This window comes from Callorhinchus milii, unplaced genomic scaffold (assembly GCF_018977255.1).
Source record: "Callorhinchus milii isolate IMCB2004 unplaced genomic scaffold, IMCB_Cmil_1.0 Scaffold1, whole genome shotgun sequence".
In the NCBI taxonomy this organism is placed as follows: Eukaryota; Metazoa; Chordata; class Chondrichthyes; order Chimaeriformes; family Callorhinchidae; genus Callorhinchus; species Callorhinchus milii.
In genome coordinates this window covers 12,695,698-12,717,669 of record NW_024704742.1, presented here as the reverse complement: position 1 = coordinate 12,717,669, position 21,972 = coordinate 12,695,698, and the positions used below count along the sequence as shown (strand labels likewise).

The following is a 21,972-nucleotide window of genomic DNA, read 5'->3' as shown; positions in this document are numbered from 1 at the left end:
CAACAGCCATGAAGAAAGTACGACCAATTTTTAAAATCTGGGCGATTTTGGCAAGGACAGCTGGGGAACCTTTTTCTAAATAGGGCCACGTGTTTGTCACCTCCCGTTTCGACAATTCAAATGCCCTCCTCGTCGGTCTCCACTCATACTGAACTCTGTACCCCCATCACACCTGTTCTAGCCAGGCTCCACAGACTCCCTATCACCTAAGGAATCAATTTCAAGATTCTCATACTCGTTTTCAAATCACTACATGCCCTGGCATCTACCTACCTCTGACATGCCACCAACCCATAGCTCGATGCCTCCGCTCGACTGGCTCCGGCCTTCTGCATGTCTCTTGTGCTCTCTGTCCCTCCATTGGTGGCCGTGCTTCAAGCCACTACACTCTGAAACTCTGGAACACTCTCCCTCAATCCCTCCACCTTGCCCCCTCACTCCCCACCTTCAAATCATAAAGATCTTCCTTTTTGATCTTGCTTACGGTCACCTCCCCACTCCCTCTGGCTCGTTGTCAGTTTCCACCACTTTGAAGCGCTTCAGGATGCTACCATACAAGAAGGGTGCCATTATAAATGCAAGTTGTTGTAGTATTGCAATGGATTGTCAGACGGCTATGAGCTGAAAATCCCAATGTAGGCCTTGAACTTACAGCTTTCTTACTCAAATGACAGTGCTACCAACTGAGCCAGGCTGACAACTAAAAAGGTTTAATAGTTCTAACATTTATATTTCTTGCTTGAATCACGTGCATGTGGAGTTGAGGATCTCAGTGCAAGTCAAATATTTTTCCCAAATGGATGGCAAACCATTCTTTTAATCTGACCAAAATATTGCAAGATTCCAAATAACTGAACATTAAAAGCTTTTGATACCTTAGACAAGGATTTCAAATTTCTATGAAAAATGAATGAAAATAATTCCTTTGCTACTGACCTTAAGTTTTCCCTTGTTAAACGCACAAATGGAAACTTGATAGGCTGAATGTCCCATATCTACAAACACCACATTCCTTGGTTTCTCCTCTGGGGTAGGTAGATCTTGTTTGTAGATACCGTAAGCAAGAGCAACTGGAAACAGAATAAAATATTTAAAGCCCTCTTTGAGTTGCTGTTTTTGACAAATGTTATCAAGTCTGCTGCTAAGGTCAGAGAACTCAATTGGTTTTAATATTAGGAAATGCAATCATTATTTCTTAATCCTTTTACTTATTAAAACAAAAATGGTGTAATAATTTTGTTTGATACGAGAAAGATGACATCCCAGGAACAAAGATAAGAAAGGCTCATTTTAGTCTGTCTGACCTCAGTTTCAAACATCACTCCACATCTCACTTAACCCTACTCCACATGCCATTCAAAGATATCAGCTCTAACAGCTTGACCACTTGCCTCCCTGGTCAAACTGTTCACCTCTTAAGAATTGTCACTTAGAATACAAAAAAAAGTCAAAAAGGAAGCTTAAGTGATTAAAGAACACTTGTGCATTTCAAGTAATTAAAATATGTCCCAAAGATCTCTCTTTCACTTTCTCAGTAATGGATTTCAACAAACCAAACAGCTTACATACAAAGGGAGCTTCAGAGACATAATCACTTAAAGATGAATGAGTCAAGTATCAATCAAGTCACCAGTAAAATTGAGTCAAAATTCCAGAGTAATAGTAAATATTTTATTGTGTACATTAGAGATTAAAATCCTCATACCCCAATCAAATTTACAAGTAATTTGAAAACCAAAACTAATGAGACATCAACTCACCACCCTTGAAATTGAATCAAATGTTTTACAGAATCTTTATAGCAGATTGGTAACAGGACTTTTTAGGATTTTTTTTTTTTACCTGCAGTGGTGTCATTCATTAGCCGCAAACAGTTGAGCCCTGCCACTTGAGCAGCATCAATCACAGACCTCCTTTCTAGATCAGTGAAAAAGCTAGGAACCTGCCAACAGTTAAATACAGAACATGTTCATAATTTATTTATACTCCCAACACGATATGGTAATCTCATCACTTTTATATGCCATCAATGAAATACATACTGAAATACGCCTTTTAAAAATGTAAATGAGTGCCATGAGTGTTACAAGTAGACCTAGTTATAATGTTGTGGTCTGGTGTTCCAGCACTTCAAAAGACGCTATCCTGTGTGAAGGGCATTACATGCGTGTAAGTTGTTGATTGGGTCCATAAGCTTGGGTCCATAAGCTTAAATCCTACTTTAATAACAAAGAACTATAAAAACTATCTGCCAGTCAATGCTTCCAGATCACTAGGTCGCTGTTGAAGTCACTTCCTGTGCAGCTTATGAAAGTGCACTAGTAGTGTATCTTATGCATAGGATCAGAAGGGTACCTTCATTTCCCATAGGTCCCAAATGTAACTGCACAAATCAACGGTTAGCCTCTCAGTGAATGTTATAGTAATTGAGTGATGCAACAGCCCCAACTTTTTGGAGCCCTAATGCCATTGGAATCTGGCAAGGACATGCAAAGCTCTCCAGATTTGGCATTTATGGGAGCAGAGGTGGCTGCTATGTCAGGTAATTTGAAAATGGTTCTGTATTTCAGGAGGGCAAGAGAATTTAAAGTTGAGGAAATACGATTTTTTAGCAGGTTGATGGCTGCATCAGGAGGACTGTTGGTGGAAGGCCAGAGAGAGACAAGTTCTGCGGATGAGAGGGCATTTGTGAGGGACTTGAGAGGGAAAAAAAGAGTTGTAGTGGAAAGCGTAGCCAGGTGGGAAAATGTATTTAGTACATTTGATCAAAATGTACTACAGTACCTGCAGAATCATGTAACACGTACATAACCTTCATCAATCTTCAGATACAGTTTGAATTTTTGCAATCTACTCAGGAATAAAACAGGGATCCTGTCCTTTTAAGACTTATAGGTAGACCAAATTGAAGCTAGTTAATATACAATCCTTCAAATACCCACCACATAGTGTATAAAAGTAGTTAAGTTGATCTGTTTTTATTCATGAGAAATGTCAGTAATATATACAATTTCTTGCAGCTAGAAAAAAATCCCCAATTCTTTGCTCCAATTTAGGTACAGTATTTGTGACTAATAGGCACAGTCCAAATGAATTACATAGTGCCCTCTGCGTTAGGTGGACGTCTCAAAGGATTTGACAATGATGGGAGACACCCAAACTGGGGTGGGAAGTAAAGAGCTATGAGGCTGGGGAAGGGAAACAACACCGAATGCGCAGTGAAAGAAGCTGCATAACATCGCTACCACAAGCACAATCGAACCTACCGAAATGACACAATCTGCCACTGGTTTCCTCAGTGCACTCTCTGAAGTCTCCTTCAGTTTAGTCATCAACATTCCAGTCACCTGCTCAATAGCAAAAACACGGTCTTCATCCATGTAACGCACCTGTGAGTAAATTAAATTTTTTGGAAGCATATCGTTTAGTATGGATAAGTAATAATTCTCATTTGATATAGCAGAGAAGGAAATTCCGAAGCGCTTCACGGAAGTTGCTTAAATCAGCATGCAATTTTGTAACTTTCCACACTGAAATGTGTTTTTCATATTAATTATTATCAAGTGACGAAAGTTTTTTTTCTAGGCAAATTAGGCAGTTATTTTGCACAGAGCAAGGTCCAAGACAGACAAATTCCTCAGGATAAATTAATGACTATTTTAAGGTGAACCAACTTCATTTGCAGAATTCTTAGCCAGGACATCAAGAGAAAATCTCTTATTTTCAAATAATGCTGCACTCTGCACTTGAGGACAGTCCTACTTAATTTGTTGACATACTGCCATGTGGTCTGTTCAAAGCCAAATTTACTTGCCCAGAACCATGGCATTCAATTGGACAAAGCTATTGTGCTGAAATAATTAGACCTTCAATTCACATAAAGGACCACTGAGGAAATGTGAAATGAATCTAGGAGCAAGACTTTGCTTATGGCTATTCAAAACAGTCTCATCAGGAAGCTACAGCTGGGACTTTTCAGACTACAAAAATCTCTTGAGTGTAGAATGTATCCACCAGCCACAATTATTCCACCAAGGTCCCTTTATCATCAATAGATGTTCTAATGGACTTAGATAAACAATTATGACAATGGTGCCTGGAATGACAATTTTCATTTTGCCCATAGTAGATTCTTCAAGCGGAAAGTAAATCAGAGATTAAAAAGGGCAGGGACATCTGAAGCTGCTTTAAACACAATGAAGTAATCCAATTAGCATCCAATTCTTTCAATGATACTTGGCTAATATCATGAAAAACAAGATCTTATAAGTATTTTGGAATGAAAACTGAAGATCTAAATAAAACAGCAGGATTAATATTGCAGTGAGAATTAAGGGGAAGGGGTTGAAAGGAAGCATGATGGAATGGTAAACAGCCTGAAGCCATGAAATGTTCAAGAAGCATTTATTCATATAACACGTTTAAATCCAACAAATGTATTATAAATGGTACATTGCCTGGGGAAGAACTTACTTTAATTCCAACGCCACCGCTCGGCATTTTCTGAAGCTCATATGACAGTTTGTTCTTTTCAGTCTGCAGAAATGGGTCTTCAAAAGTCCTTCCATGCATTCGCTTAAATCCTTGAATAGTATTCTTTGCATTACTCACGATCTGTGGCCAGAATAACGATTTAGTTCAAAAATCTAAAACAAAGGAAGACACGTTCCACAGCTACACTATTTAACAGAAGAGTTAAATGGTTAAATTATATGGGAAAGGTGAACTCCACCCACATTACAAGAAAAGTTAACCTTCGCAATATTGGGAGATGCTCCTCTCAACACAAGGAAGAACTTAGTTGGGCTTGTTCCTTGCAAGAGGAATCATTACGAAATACCTGATCTAGACAGCCTGCATTCACAAGTCTGAAAGGAGTTGGAAAGTAAAATTAGTACAGATTTTAATGATTTCTGCAAGATTGCTTAGTTCGAGAAACTCTGGAGGTTTAGAAAGGCATGAGTAATTTCAGGAGAAACTCTGGAGATTTGGAAAGAGCCTAGCATAACTCAGTTTACCGACATACTTAAATTATAGCACACTTAAAACTCAGTTACCAGGAAGCAAATTAAGATCTACTTGGCAAACACATTAAATAATTTTAAGAGATAGGCGTCAATCGGCCCAGTTATAAGCACCAGTCTCCAACTCAGAAGGTTGTTGGTTGAAGTCAAGACTTTGAGCTCACATTGTACGCCGGGGGGTGCAACCTTTTGGCTGCTGAGGGCCAGATGCCAGATTTGAGAATTGTCCCTGCACCACATAAGCAATATTTTTGTGTTTCCCATCCATAAACAAACTGTAAAATATCAACTCAGCAAATGGAATCTATGGAATTGCAAGGCATCAAGTACAGGCGGGTGCTAGGGCCCAGGTGGCTGCCACTCAACAACGTGATGTGGTAGCACCGGCATGGGGACAAGGAGCATGGCGAGTGGGATTGCTGATACTGAAATTGAGCACCCGGGTATAGAGATTGAGGGCCGGGCCCATTGATTATGGGCAACCCAGACAATGGGAGTGGTGCAGTGACTGAATAACGGAGCCACCGGTACTGGGTGCAGAAATGGTTGGCTGACCAGAAGCAATCAATCCCCTGGCTGGATGCGGCCTAAAGGCCACCAAGTTGGACTACCTGGTCTAAGCTTACACTGAAAGGCAGTCAAATGGAGAACTGTACCATCACTATTCATTAACTATTAGTTTTTTTATAATAATAATCCTTGCATTTGATATAGCACGTTATCACGGCATTGAGACGTCTCAAATCATTTCACAGAATATATTATAAAGTTGATTGACTGTATTTTGTGGGTGAAACACAGCAGCCAATTGTGCATAGCAGTGTCCCACAAATGGTCATGGATTAAGTGACCCAAATTTTTTTTGGGGAGGGATTAGTTACTGAGGAAATGTGGAGAGAGGCAGGAATGCTGGAATAATTGTGGTTGGCGGATAAATTCTTTTTAACTGTATACATCACATTTTCTGCATCAAATAGAATAATAATCTTGCATTTGATATATAGCTCCTTATCATGTCTCAAGACGTCACAACGCGCTTCACAGAATATACTGTAAAGTTGATAATATGTATTTTGAGGACAAAATAAATGACTGACTTTCGGAGTTCAAACAAACAGAGCTTTCAATACTTTCCTTGAAATATCAAATTCTCTTTTGGGGCACTGTAAGAGTTTAACCCTCACCTACATTTCTGGGAAATTCACTTGATTTTACTGAAAACAAATCTGAAGGATGTCAAGTAACTGCAGTTATGGTGCTACTTCTAAACGTTAAGTTGGCATCTAAGCACAATGCCGCATTTTTCTTTACCTGAGTTTTGGCAGCAGCTCCAACAGCACGGTTCTTAGCTCCCAGTGATACACAAGACCTGCAGTAAAACACAAATGTTATATATTGTTTAATACCTATGTGCAATGTTAAGAGCCTGTTTGAAGATTTTAAAACCCTATAGTATTTTTAACAACCTATCAGTTTTCTGTACATTGTTCTCAAAACCAAACTACATGACTAGTTAATTCATCATTTTTAAACATATGAAAACTTGGTATTTCAAGGCCTGCACAAAAAACTTCCTTGGATTAAATAGTCTTTCACATTGGAAGGGCATCCCAAGGCACTTAACAATCCTGACTGAGCACCAGAACTGGGTGGAGAAGTCATGAAGGTGGCTGGGGGAGGGGAAACGCAACCAAAAGCATAGTGAAAAACGTAATACAGTGAAAGCTGCTTAAGCCAAGCATATCGGGGCAAGTGGTTTTGTTCGACTTAAGCGGTGTCCGAGGTTAACTGAAGTTCCCTTCCCCAGCAGAGAAGCGGCGGAGACACCTCCTCCCACCCATTGATGTTCCCATTGGACGGGAAAGGGACCAATTAGCGGTGGCTCCAAGGTAATTGACAAGCGGCTCCAGACTTGACAATCCCAAATCGGCCAAGCGTTTTGTCCGGCTAAAGCAGCTTCCACTTTAAGTAATATTTAGCATAGTACCTTTTACATTGGGAAGACATCCCAAAGTGTTTCACAGGATATAGTTAAAAGTGCAGTGATTGGGTTTTGTGGGCCAATGCGTCATCCAATTGTGCACAACAATGTCCCACAAACAGCCGTGAAGTGAATGACCAATTTTATCTGGGGTATTGTTGGCCAGGAACCTGCTGGTGAGGGGTAGGGAGAAAAAGACCATTCTCTTTTCAAATACTGTAGTGCATTAAATCTTTAAAACATCCATTTGAACAGGCAGATGGAGCTCTATTATATATACTAAAAATACAAATATACAGTAAACTCCTGGTAACTTGACCCTGGCTTAACTTGCACTACCACTTAAGTCATCATGCTGTCAATATCCCAGCTGCATTTCTTTATGGTTTATACAAATGCATAACTCGCCACTCCAGATAACTCATCAGAGAGCCCTTTTCCCTTGGAGTGATGAGTTACCAGGAGTTCACCGTAAATTTATAATATACATCAGGTTGTGCAAGACAAATGTTAAACGATGTGAGGGACGGAGTGAGATGGAGGGATTCTGGGATGGGGTTTCCAGAGAGTAGGGGCGGATTGGCTGAAAGCCCGACCCCCAATGGTGGGGCAGCTACATTCAGGCGGAGAAGTGAAGCAGGCCAGTTCTTGCTGAGCGAAGGGAGCAGTAGGGTCAGTATTTGATTCAAATAATATTAAATTCTGTGAGTTTGTGTACAATAGTTTTTTTGGAGGGAGAAGAAGAAATAAGGAGGGAGGCTATATCCATATCAGGAACTCCTTCCATTTTTACCTCAACCAAAATCTAGCATAAAATCCTAAACAATGTGGAGTCCTGTAGCTCAGTGGTTAGAGCACTCGCCTTGCAAGCGAGAGACCTGGGTTCAATTCCCAGCAGGGCGAAACCTTGGGCAAGTTTCCTTACTCCACACACCTAATAATAATCCCTCCAAAAAAAACAAAATGATAAATTGGTCATTTTCAATCGATGACTGTGTGTGGGACATTGCTATGCACAATTGGCTGCTGCGTTCGCCCACAAATATATAGTCAATTCACTTTACAGTATATTCTGTGAAGCGCTTTGGGATGTCTAGAAGAAGTGAAAAAGCGCTATATCAAATGCAAGGATCATTATTATTATTATTAAACCTTCACAACAAAATTACATTTGTATAGCGCCTATCATACTAGGAGGACATTCCAAGGTGTTTCAGACCCGAGCTGGGGGTCGGGATCGAGGAGGGTGGAGGGCACATTTAAAGTGAAATGAGTACTTTCTGCTGATGGTTCTTTAGATCCACAAATTTGTGATCTGCTGCCAAATAGTTGCGAATCCCAAAATTTGCCTACAAGTAACCAGTCAATTCACTTTACAGTACATTCTGTGAAGCGCTTTGAGACGGGATAAAGCTCTGTATCAAATACAAGGATTATTATTATATAAAAGCAAGTGGGTATGAAAAATGCACATTGGTGAGTTTTTTTTGGGAGGAAGGGGAGATAGAGAAAAGAGAAAGACAGAGATGGGGGGGTTAGCCTAATAAATTTGCAAATCAAACCTGAGTGTCCCATACTATGTCTGGAATTTTTTTTTCTTTGCTTTGATCACCTGGATGCCGGACACATGTTTAATGCTTAAGAGTATCCAAACCAAACTGAGAGGTTCATGTAACCCATTTACACATGGAAATCCCAGAAATAGATTGTTGGAACGGAATGTGTACTCTCTCGCTGCAGGAATGCATCCTGTTTACCTAATTCCGGAAATATTAGATGCAGATTGGCAAGAGCCAAGGCTTGGGGACCACAGAATGTACGTTGGGGGTATTGCTGGAGTCTAACCAGCTAAAACCGCATAGCTTGCCATTGATAGCACTGTCTGGCAAGCTTTCCTACTGCTTGTCCAGCTAGGACCACCTACTCATTAGGGCTTTGGCTTGCAGGTTTAACAGGAGCTGAGGGGGAAGAATCCCTGCACTCAGTGATTGGTCTGCCCTTCTAAGTCTTGCAGATGAGCCAGGCTGGCTGTGCTGTCATCAGCTGTACCCTGGAGTACTGTAGACCCTCCTGGCTCAGGAACCAGACTACCAAGACCACCAGAGGCTATATTCCGACATTCCGTTGACAAACATTCTCCTGGAGTCAGTTCAGCTCAGCTCCAAGGAGACCCCGGTTACCTCCCCACTTGTCACTAATTGGTCATCTGACAAGCACGGGTTTGTGCCCTCACTTGGTGGATGGTAGGTACCAGGAACTCCCTGCGAGCTTCCCAGTGGCAACACAGCTCAGCATGAAAGGTGTGAGAGCATTGCCACCATCTCTCTACTCTGTGAGTCCCATTATATACTGTGTGACTGTCTCTCTTTATTCTCTGTGACTCTCTCACTCTCCTGTTGCACTCTAAGTCTCTCTATTCTCTCCCCATTGTACTGTGCGTGAAATGTATAGAGATAAACATATAATAAACCCTTCAAAAAAAATTAATGTGGTCACTCAATCCACGACTGTTTGTGGGACACTTCTTTGCGCAATTGGCTGCCGTGTTTCGCCCACAAAATACAGTCAATTCACTTTACGGTATATCCTGTGAAGTGCTTTGGGACATCTCGAAGACGTGATAAGGCGCTATATCAAATGCAAGGTTATTATTATTATCTTCCTCCGCAGCTTGGGCATATGCAACTTCCCATTGAGCGATGGTTCCGTCAGTTACTAGTGCAGAGTTTAAGCAGCTGCTGCTTACCTCTCTGCAAGCCAATCAAGGTGGATTACAAGTGCTGGACTTACAAACGTGTGTTCACAAACTCAAGACTCCTGGTAATGCCTTCCAGCAGCTGTCGCCCCAAACCTCAGAGATTCCTCATCAACTGTCTAGCAAACATCTGCCTTCAGCGTGGTGGGAGATCCTTTGCAGGACAACTTGTGATGTGCCAGCCACCTTGATGTTCTCGAGGTTCAAGTCCAATGCTTACTCAGCACCAGCTGCTTAATCCAAGTTTCATGCAAGGGCCTTGGCAAATAGACGTGCCTTCTGTGAAACCTACCTCACCTCCAGGGTGCTTAGTGACAGGTCAGTGTAGGCCGGAGTCCTTTCTTCCTGCAGCCGCTTCCTATGTTTGCCACAAATCCACCTCACTGCGTGATCCTGGACTTTATAAATGGGTCAGAGGAAACCTCCCTGCTGTATTCCCAGGAGCTCGGATCCATAAACGAGGACTGTTTGCACACAGGTCCTATATGTCAAAAGCTATGCCTGGAATGAAGTGCGCTTCACCCCCCCGCCCCCCCTCCTAGGCCAGGGGCTGCTGTGGTCATACAAAAATCTGATGGGTGGCCACATTTGAGAAAAGCTGGCTTAAGCACAGGTTGGCAAGAGGGAAAGCAAGGGTAAGGTAATTGGCTAAAACCAAACTGCACATTATTGAACACAGATTTCTTCCAACACGCAGCTACATCCTCCACGTGATCTAGATCACAGAACCCCGACCATCCAGTCCACATCCTCTCCTGTAATAAGCTCGTAAACCCCATCTTTGCCCCACTCCCTAACCTTCATCAGACTTCAATCTTCATCCTTGCCTTCAAATGCCCCATCGTTCCTCTGCCATCTCCTGCAACCCAATCCCTCAGGTCTACCAACGCTAGCCATGACAGCATCACCCTTCATGGATGCACCTACACCTCACAAAGCCAATACAGAACCTCATCATCCTGTTCAACCCTCAACTGTCCTTTAGCCCCCACATCCGAGCCATGACCCGCTCTGCCTTTCCTCACCTCTGTAACACTGCTCAGCTCCGCTACTGTCTCTCACCACAGGTGGCCAAGGCTCTCATCCATGCATTCATCACATCCAGGATCGACTACACAAACTCCCTGCTTGTCGGCTTGCCACCCCAACTCCTCCCTCCACAGGCTGCAGACCATCCATAACTGTCCGGCACCAGGGTCCGTGACCCTATCACCCCCAGACTTGCCCAGCTCCACTGGCTCCCCATCACTCAGAGCATACAGTTCAAGAACCTGGTCTTCACCTTCAAAGCCCTCCACGGCCTTGCTCCTCCCTACTTCTGTGACCTCCAACCTGTCTGCTCCCTCTGCTCAGTGGGCTCCGACCTGCTTCGCTTCCCCCACCTTGCCTGCCCCTCAGCCTCTCTGTCCCCACCCTCTGGAACTCCACTCCCAGTCTCTCTGCTTCGACCCCTCCCTTCCCTCTTCAAGACCCTCCTCTTCGACCATGCCTTCAGCATCCTCCTACCCCTACCCTCCCTCCATCTCTCGTTCCCAACCACCAGCTCGGGTGCAGATGCCTGATTGTCGAGCAAGTTGGGATGTCCTCTTGACGTGAAACGTATACAATATACCTATACAAATGTAACTTCTTGTTGTTGGCCCGCACACTCTGAAATTTTCTGAAAAGCCTCTATCCTTCTCTGCTTTTAAAACTTTGAAGATCTCGATCTCTTTATGGCGGGGCCTTCATCTTTTGGGCTCTACAAGGTTGTGGATCCAAGCCCCTAGCTCTGCTTTCCCTCACCTCTGCTACTACCCCCTTCAAGGTTGTGGAGGGTCTCTTCCATATCTTAATCTCCAGACTCGCCTACTGAAATGCAGCTCTCTGCAGTACATGTCCTTATTCTTCTGTCAGCTCCACCCACCTCTACCCCCATCCTCTGGACACCCCACCTACCCACCCTGTTGCCCCAGTTACCCCATCTCTCAGTGGATAAGATTTCAAAATTCTCATCCTCACATTTAAATACCTCCATGGCCTTGCCCCACCCCATCTCTGCAAATACTACTCTGGCCTGTACTCAGTAAATATTAATCCACTTCAGAACCCCAGTTTAACCCACCGATGGTGGGCATGCCTTCAGGTGTTCTGTCTTTACTCTCTGGAATGCCACCATAGTTTTTTTTCTATTTGCTCGTTCGCTCCCTTGCCCTCACCCCTTGCTGTGTTTTTGGCCACCAAATCTAATCTACCCTGACAACTAGTAGAAGCCTCTTACCTCACTCTGTCCGTAGATTTTAGCAGTTGTACAAAGGGAACAACAATTCCTGCTAAGGTTAACAGACACTGCTGAGAAATCCTGAATGAATCCTGACCTCAGTTAGGATGAAATGTTTGGTAGCCAATTGGCCTTTGACTGGAGGGGGAAAATAAAGAGGTTGCCATACAGGTGCATGTGAAAGATAGAAACCAGGTCAATAATAAGTTGAAGACCTGCTATCCCCTTGAATAAAACCCGGGAAGCACTCAGAGTTGTCTTCACAAGGTGATAAGGTATAATATCAAATGCAAACGTCACTGCCAAGGCATTGTCAGAATTCTACAAAGAAGGAGGTTCAATCTATAGGGCACCATTGGGTACCAGATAGTTACTTGCCATTGGAGGAGAGTTTTGACAACTGACTTCAAGATAAAGTGGTGCCATTTCAGAGGATTCTCTACTGCTGCCTTTGCTTCATTGCTGGTGCCAAGTAATATGCTTTCACTGGGTCCTGCAGGTGTCCAAGAATTGCTGATTATTCAGACAAGATGAATGAAGATTTTATCCTGTATCAGTCTATTGGAATATCAATTGAAGGTGTCATTTGTGCTGCTCAGCATCAGGATAAAGCTTTCTCCTAGAACAAACTGCTTCAAGCACAGACAGCAGTGGAATTAGTCAAGTATCTTCGCTTTTTGGCAATAGCAACCCTGCCTGATAAAAGCTCTGGGCTAAGGTCTGGGCTCTGTCAAATTGTTCTACATAAATGCAAGTTGTTCCTGCACTACGAGATTCATCACCAGGGCATTTTTTACAATCTGTTTTCTTGTGTAGGATTTGTTTGATGCACCATAAATCTCTTCTTAACTCACAACTATTGCCCTAGTTAACAACATTTTTCAGGCAAAACGGGGACAAGTTTGAACAGCTTCAAGACATTACTGGAAAATTCTGAAGTTTTTTTTTTAAATGAGAGAACACTTAATATCAGAACTGATGATCAAAAGGAAAGATCACCCAAGCCAAATGCCAGACAACTCATGTGTAGCTTTCACTGATGCTGTAGGCTGAAACCAAGCAGAGCATTTTTAAGAGCAACTTTTTGACTTCCACAGGGATACTCAGATCCTGATAGACAAACCTTGGATGCCAAGCATCCTCCACAAGTGAAAGGGAACTGGGTGAATGCATTGCTGAAATAACGGGAGTGTATATGGTAGATTATAGGCAAGAGCTATCCTAGGTATCTTGAATGGACGATTTCATAGCTTGCTAATTTAGGGTCAGCAAAAAAATTGAAACCTGATGGGTACTAGGGTGGCATTGATTAATGTAGGAGAAATGCAGTTTGGAATCGAGTGGTAAAGGAGCGAAAACGTTATTCTGTATTAAAACGATGCGATTTTGTACTGTTGAATTCCAATTGGCTCAGGATACTTGGAAACCACCAGAGTGACAGCAAACGTCAGTTCCAACTTCCAGGCAGGAACTGCGTGCAGGAGCGATGCCAGTTTTTTTTAAGCCGCATGAAGATGACTAATAGCTTTTGATGAACGGCAGCTAAAAAAGTAAAGCGACTATTCTCTCACATGTGATTCAAACGACAAACATTTTTGGCAGATTCTCACATCGCGCTAGCAACAGTCGCCAACCTACGTACTTAGTCAAATGGACACTGTCTAATTATTAAATGAAGAGCATTGCTTCCACACTGCGTTGTTCGAAATATAGTACGTACAAATATTATTTCTCGATAAAAATGCATTAGGATCAGACTTTTGAAGGTTTCAAGGCGTGCTTGACGTATCAGCAAAGTTAGCCATAAAACGATTTAATTGGTAGAGTATGTGGGGTGGGAGAAGCGGGGAGAATAGCTCTTAATGGGGGGGGGGAGAGATAAACACTTCAAAAACAAGTGCACGGTTTTAACTCTTAACTCCAGTTAAACCATATTTTCCACCTCCAAAATGGATGCGACATGACTCCGCTCGTGTTCAGGGTGCTCACAGGGGGAGTGATTTTCATTGTATAAAACAAACCCCATAAAAGCACCAACGTATAACTCGGAGAGGATTTTATATAAATATTAAATATAAATATGTGTATATATACATATATAGAGAGAGAGAGAACACAACATATCACGCTGTCTGTCTGACTGTCGGCTCTGCGGACGAATGAATGAATGAAACTGGAAATGAAAAGCAGAGACGGCGGCCTCTCACGGGCGACGTCGCTCGCTCCTGAGCCGTACAGCAGCCGCCATTCGCCGGCCCGGCCCCACACTGGCCTGGGCCTGTGGGCGAGGAGCAAGAAAGACAAAACAGAGGGAGAGGTCGGCCCCATTCGACTAACACAACGGCCTCACCTCCTGCTCTCACCCCCCCACCCCCACCCTCCTCTCCTCTCTCGCCACCACAGCAGCAAAGAATAGCCGATACTCCCAGCCTTGGAGTGGGCTTATCCCTTTCCCTTCGACCCCAGTCCAGTGCGGGCAGCGGCTCCCTCCTCTCCATCACTCCCCCACTCCCTTTGGCCTGTGAGGCCACGATACTGAGACGAACCGGTGAACCAACAAGTGGGATTGGAAGGAGGGTCGGTTCAGGCTCAGTGAGTCCCTCCCCCCCCATTAGGGGAAAAAAACGTGTGGAGAAGGGAAAGAGGGGACAAGAGATAAAGAAAGTTGAAGCGCCCTCCCCGGGGTCGAGGCTACTCACGGGGTGCACCTGTCGCTGTACTCGTTGGCGATGGTCTCGATGCCTCCGCTCCTGGCCACGGCGATATAGCAGTTCTGGAAACCCACATCGATCCCCACCACCGACATGATGATGATGCTGCGTGTTTTGGGTGTTTAGCTACTGCTGTGGGTGGTAGTGGCGTCTTTCAAAATATAATATGTATGTTTCTGTATATAACACTCGTCTTTGTCAGTTGGCTCTCCTGTGTGTGCTGTGAGGTGCTCTCCTGCCGGCGCCCGCCTCTCACTGACTGACCCTGACGCCGGCCGCTAATATCCGCATTCAACGAAACTGCTAGAAAGCTCCAGAACAATCCGCGTGGGGAGACCTAGTGCGCCTGCGTGACCCCCCCCATTGTTCCCGGCCACGCTGATTGGTCGCCACGCGTGACGACCTGCGTTGCGTTGCGCGCCCTCGTTTCGGAGATGTCAATCAAACGTAACTCCGCCTCTTCCCCGCCCCTCTTTCTTTCCTTGAAGTGCGATGGATCTTCCTGGAGCTGCACTGCTCCCAAGGGAACGTTTGACAATGCAATGTCAGAATTGAGCCAAACCTCTGTGGTGGTCTCCAGTCCGGTTCCTGAGCTAAGCGGGTCCTCAGTGCTCCAGGGCACTGCTGATGACAGCACAGCCCAGCCTGGCTCACCGGCAGGACCTGGAAGGGCAGACCAGTCACTGGGGGCTGGAGTTATCCCGCTTAGGTCGTTAACCCTGCAAGCCAAAGCCCTAACAGGTATAGTAGTCATAGCTGGACTAGCAATGGGTAAGCTTGCCAGACAGCGATATCATTGGCAAGCTATGTGGTTTGAGCTGGTTAAACTCCAGCAGTACCCCAAACGCACTCTGGGGTATCCAAGCCTTGGCTCTTGCCAACCTGTGCCTAATACTTTTAATTAGATAAGTAGGATACATCCATCCAGGGAGACAATGTGCATACCGTTCCAACAGTCTATCTCTGAGATTTCCATATGTAGGTGAGATACATGGAAATCTCAACTCGGTTTGGATACTCTTAAGCAAGGTGATGGGTTTCTGCATGTGACAGACACCCAGCTAACCAAAAAAAAATATTTCCTCGACTGTACTACAGCTCTGGTCCAGAAAGTTAACATAAGGTTCTGTGTTAATTCTGTACAGATTCTGCTAATTTCAAATTACATTGCTTATACTTATTCTGTCTATCAAAATACACAGTACAAATTACTGTGTGTTTTGTGAGCTTAAATTTCGCCCATAAAATACACAGACAACACACTTTATAATATATTCTGTGAAGTGATTTGAAATGTCTCAACGATGTGATAAGGCGCTATATCAAATGCAAGGATTATTATCATTACATATCTGGGTGATATATTTAACATAATGCATAAAGCATAGGCTTTACCCCATTACATCTGCTGATTCCCAAGGGTTATCAATGAAAAACTCCAGAATATTCATTCAACGACATTCATTCAACTCCACTTTTCAATCCTAACTGACTGACAAGACACCTCCTAATTCTTTCTATGCTTCTGCTATCTTTTTTGAAGATACTGTGTTCTACTAACAGTACTTCCCCAGCCAATTCAGATGACATTGGAAAATAACAAGGGGTAGTTAATTGCCTGGTTCTCAGTCCTGCCAACTAATGAAATTGTACATGGCATTCATGACAAATATGTGAAAATCTATTTAAATATATGAAGCAATGTTTAATTTTAAGAGTACCATACATCAAAATAAATAATCTCAAACCAAAATGAATACTTAGCACTCTGCAAGAAGTTATGAGGCACCTTCACAATGTAGAGAAATATAGATGAAACAGATGTAAACAAACTGCAGGAGTAACCAATTATTACACTGTAATGGGGATTTCCTTAATACAAAATTTGGTTGTGAATCCCGATTTTCTTACCAGAAAATCAAAATTGCATCATTCAAATCCTGTTATTATGAAGAAATGGTTGACTTCCTTAGGCTCAGAGGCAGCTCTGTCTCCCATTAGGTCAACTTTAAGATCCTCACTTTCACCTACAAATTCCTTCATTACTTCAGTGACTTTCTCCAGCCTCACCCCTTCCACTTAACAAACTCAGAACTGCTGCGCACGTCCCAACTATTGATCTTCAGCTGCTGTGCTCCTACCCTTTGGAACTACCTCCTTAAATCCCTCCACTTCCCCCACTATGTCTTTAAAAGCTTCAATTTATCTTTTCAACTGTCTGTAGTCACGCCCACTCACCACACTGTAAAGTACTCTGAGATGTTGCCTTACCGTGAAATGCACTAGATGAATGCAAGTTGTTGTTTTGTCAGGCACAAATGCATAATTTGCAATTCTTGTGAGATCAAAGTTTTGGATAATGGATATGTGGAAAAGGTTGGCAGATACGGTAGTTAATCTCGAGCCAATTACATGTATCCATTTTTTAAAAAATAGTGAAAAGAAATTTAATATATATCAGCGTTATGAATGGTCAGAAGACCAATGGCCATGGTAGTCAGTATTGCTGGGACCAGTGGAAGACTTGAAGGTGGAGGAGAAACAGATATGAAACAGCTTCTCTAAATGACATTGTTTTTTCGGAGGACAGAATACTCCATAAATGGGAAGGTACACAAGGAACTGCCTTAATGGTCTGAATATCTTTCTTTCTATACAATAATAAAAATCCTTGCATTTGATATAGTGTATTGGGAGGATGTCTCAAAATGCTTCACTTGATTTACTATATAGTGACTGTATTTTTGTAGGCAAAATTACTGTATTTAGTTGACTTGGTAGCACTGCATGGGATTCACAATGTAGAAAATAATTTAATTTAAATGATGGAAAATTGAACCTGGACTGTACAATGAAGCAAATAAATCCTGATTAATAAGATTTCTAATAAGTTGATGGTGGCTGAAGAAAATATCTCCCTATTTCCTAGTGAATTAACTTTAAAATCCTCTTAACTAATTTTCCAATGCCTCCACACCATTGTACCTCTTTGAGGTCCTGCACTGCTGCTAAAAACTCTGCTTTAGGTCACTTCCCTCCTATGTGGAGTTCTATAGCTCAGTGGTTAGAGCGCTTGCCTCACGAGACCTGGGTTGGATTCCTGGCAGGGTGAAACCTTGGGCATGCTTCCTTACTCCACATGCCTGATAATAATCCCTCAAGAAAAAAAAATTGATCACTTCAATCCACGACTGTTCGTGGGACATTGCTCTGCGCAATTGGCTGCAGCGTTTCGCCCAAAAATATACAGTCAATTCACTTTACAGTCTATTCTGTGAAGTGCTTTGAGACGTTTAGAAGATGTGAAATCTCTATATCAAATGCAAGGATTATTATTATTATCCTGTCTCCCATGCTGGTTGGGCTTCCACTCCACCTCTGGGAACCATTACAAACATTCCTACATGAATGGTGCTATAAAAGTGTTTGTTGTATTGCTAGGCCATCTGAAGAGTTTATTTAAGAGTTATACTTCATATAAAAATGTTTCATGTTTAAACCCTTAATTTAACAATCCTGCAAAATGTACATTTAAAGCATCTCAATCCACAACTGTTTGTGGAACACTGCTGTGCACAATTGGCTGCCACGTTACACCCACAAAATACACAGTACTTCACTTTACACTATGTTCTGTAAAGTGCTTTGAGATGTCTCAATGAAGTGATAAGGTGCTATATCAAATGCAAGGATTATTGTTATTATCTCATTGCAGTTGAATTTCCTAGTATTAATTACTAGATTATCTAAATGTAGGGAAATTAACTCAACCAAACTAGGATTTGATCTAAGAATGGCATTGATGGTTTCTGGATATCTTGACAAGTTAGATCATGTCTCCATGCAAGAGAATACAAGACAGAATAGTTTTGGTTTGGCAACAGTGTCGATGCTGGCTGAAGGTTAATTGGAAAAAGGATCAGAGAAAATAGAAGTGACTTTAATGATGAAGTGATTAGCTCCACCTTGTGGCAGGTAAGTAGCACTACACTTTATTCTTTGAGCAAAATATTAATCAGTAATAATCCTTGAATGTGATTATTCTGACTATTGTATTACAACATCTTAAAGCGTTTCAGAGTTTTTCTTGTAAAATGTAGAGATTATACACCTGTAGGCTGCCAGCGTCCCACAATCAGTCATGAAGAACAGCCATAGTGACCTATTTTTATCTGGGGGAATTCTTGTCCAGGGCACAAGTAATTCTATTTTATTTTTGCATGGCATCTTTAACGTCCCATTGAACAGGCAGATGGAACTTGGTTTGTCCACTGACAATGCAGCACTTCTCCAGCATTGTATGGGAATTTCAGCCTAGTATACAAGCTCAAAATTCCATCATGGGAGGGAATGCTAACTGAGCTAGGAAGTTCAGTGTAGGCAGTAAATAGTCATTATGGTTTTCTAAAAATGTTTGTGGTATTCCTTTCATCTATTCCACTAATTCATCTCTGGCAGAATTCTAACCAAAACAACAAGAATTTGAGAAGAGATAAGAACACAAAAACATGAAAATGCTGGAAATGCACAGAAATAGGAATCATTATTTGAAAGAGAAAGTTAGGTTAACTTTTTAACTATCGTGATTCTTCATTGAAACGGATATTGGGCCAAATCCAGAAACACAAATTAAAACAATTTAATTTCCTATGATTCACATTTTAAGGTAAAAATTATTTTTGAACATTTGTGTACTTCAAAGAAAGACATATTAGTAAATGAAATATTATCTTGTCTTGAGTTGCTAATGTCAGGATTGACACGTACAGAACTGAGATGTACACTATTCGAAAAGAGAAAGGAGTTTCTCCCAGACTCCTGGCCAACAAATCCCCCAAAATAAAATTGACCACTCACTCCATGCCTGTGCGCAAACTGGCTGCCACATTTCACCCACAAATAATACTAAAATAGTCAATCCACTTTACAATATATCCTGTGAAGTGTTGAGACATGATAAGGTGCTATATCAAATAATGATTATTATTATACCATGAGTTAGTTACAGAATAAAGCTTGCTCTACTGTAAGCCCCAAACATGCTTTAACCTTAGAGGAGGCCTTTGAATGTGCATATATTTTATATTAGTGTAGTTTAAACATTTAAATTCAGAATACTTTGCTAAGCACGTTAGAATTCCGTGAAACTGGGTGAACCGCATCTGGATTGCACGGTACAATGGTGACATTGTAATTGACCTGTACAGCCAGTAATTGCGGTGTCATTGCACCCAGTTATCATGTATTATGCCAAAAGGAGTGCCAATTTAGAAATCCACAAATGTTAAATGTAAAATCTGATTCCAATTTATGAGGGATTATTGGCCAGACCAGGAGAAACGCTTCTTGTTTTGAATAGTGTTGTAGGATCTTTAACATCAACCCTGGATAAGCAGACAGGAACTTAGTTTGATATTTCATATGAAGGATGGCACCTTTGAGAAACCACTACTCTCCAGTATTGCATTGATATGTCAGCCAAGATCATGAGCTCAAAGAAAGCAAATAGCTTCTTCAGCATCATTTGTCAGCCGGTAGCACTCTTAATAATAATGATCCTTGCATTTTATATATCATCTTACCATATTTTCTAAATTCTCAAAGCTCTTCACAGTACTTACTTCACAGCATTTACTAAAAATGGTGACTGCGTATTTTGTAGGCAAACATAGCAGTCAACTTTTTCTAACCCAGAGATCAGAGTGCTACCAGTTGAATCAAGCTGTCAAAATGAATGAAGTTCTTAGCTTTGCTCTTCAACAGCCTGGTGGGGCAGAGGTGGGGTCTGCAGCACAGCTTTATTAGTTGTGAATTGCATTATCTTTAATACCATGTTCAATGGAGTATGGTTACTGGGATTAAGGTGCTTGGAATAGAGTGGCCACCTTCATTTCACTCCAAGCGAATCCTGCTAAAGAGAGGGAAAATGACTGTACATTTCTGTAGAAGTTAATAATTTAAGAAGAACTAAATGTGATTATTACTCTTATCATGTGCACCACATCCTATTTGTATTCAACACACTAGGCAGAGGCAGCAATTGATCTGAAACAGTGCTGAAAAACATGGCTGCTTACAGGTTGTTTAGCAAGGCAGGCTTGCCTCTGAAAAGCAAGTGCATGTCTCGACACTGACCCTGTAACGGTATTTTCCTCCTTTTGTATTCCTTACATTTTGCATTGACATTCCTAATGCCTTGCTGCTAGGTATCTGAATCTGCAAACTCTTTTATCAACCAATTTACTAGCACAGGAGGGTAGGTCCCTTTGTACAACTGTTTTTCCTAAAATATCTACAATAACGCATATTTTCAACTCTGTACTTTTACTGCCAAAATGCGTATTTTTCTATTTGGCTACAATGAATTACATCATCTGCACTGCCACCCACTCACCTAATCTATTACTGCAGGCCAATCTTCTTGTAAAGCAGTGGATTGGGTCCATAAACTCAGGCCCCCACTAATATGGCCTTCGGTTAGCACTTCCAGGTTGCCAGGTCACTGCTGACATCACTTCCTGCAATTACTTTAACAGCACTTTGAGTGCAATGATGCACAACACTCAGAAAGTGATGTCAGTAGAGATCCAGAAGCGCTCATTGGCAACCACTTACAATACTGGATCACGGTTTATGGACTTAAACCACTTGCGATAAGTAATGCCAGCATCACTTCCTGCATATAGCATGCAGACAGGAAGTGATGTATCACTCAGGAAGGTGTCCAGTCAGTGTTGGACACTGGAAGTGTATTGCACTTATGATGTATTGCAGATCCACTGTGCAAATGCACTGTAAGAAAAGCTACACTATACCAAAGCACATTGTAATGTGATTGCCCTGCTTGTATTCCAAATGATAGATTGTTCTTTAACATTCCCCACATCTCCAAATGCTTGTCATCTGCAAACTTGGGTGCACTCCTACATCCAAGTCAATATTGTTGATATAACAATAATCCTTGCATTTGATATAGCACTTTTCACATCTTCTCAACGTCTGAAAAGCGTTTCACAGAATAGACTGTAAAGTTAATTGACCATATATTTGTGGGTGAAACGCTACAGCCAATTGCGCACAGCAGTGTCCCACAAACAGTCGTGCATTGAAAATGACCAATTTATTATTGTTTTGTTTTGGAGGGATTATTATTAGGCATGTGGAGTAAGGAAACTTGCCCAAGATTTCGCCCTGCCTGGAATTGAACTCAGGTGTCTCGCTTGCAAGGCGAGTGCTCTAAC

General features: G+C 42.1%; 1 protein-coding gene and 1 non-coding gene across 3 annotated transcripts in view; one reads left to right on the top strand and one right to left on the bottom strand.

The window, feature by feature from the left end:
- The window catches only part of LOC103190059 (heat shock 70 kDa protein 4L), a 41,339-nt gene extending 26,270 nt beyond the window's left edge, over window positions 1-15,069 (bottom strand). The window contains exons 1-6 of one of the 2 annotated variants that reach the window (XM_007910685.2): window positions 14,720-15,069; window positions 6,336-6,393; window positions 4,474-4,614; window positions 3,267-3,389; window positions 1,843-1,942; window positions 937-1,070 (exon numbers count right to left, since the gene is read on the bottom strand). In XM_007910685.2, coding sequence (XP_007908876.1) covers window positions 937-1,070; window positions 1,843-1,942; window positions 3,267-3,389; window positions 4,474-4,614; window positions 6,336-6,393; window positions 14,720-14,826 — 663 coding nt within the window. In that variant the 5' untranslated portion in view covers window positions 14,827-15,069. The remainder of the gene's footprint in view (window positions 1-936; window positions 1,071-1,842; window positions 1,943-3,266; window positions 3,390-4,473; window positions 4,615-6,335; window positions 6,394-14,719) is intronic. The other variant, XM_007910684.2, reaches the window with a different exon arrangement.
- On the top strand, window positions 7,837-7,908 carry trnaa-ugc. The gene has a single exon. It is a non-coding gene; the product is annotated as a tRNA-Ala (tRNA).
- Window positions 15,070-21,972: the final 6,903 nt, after the last annotated feature.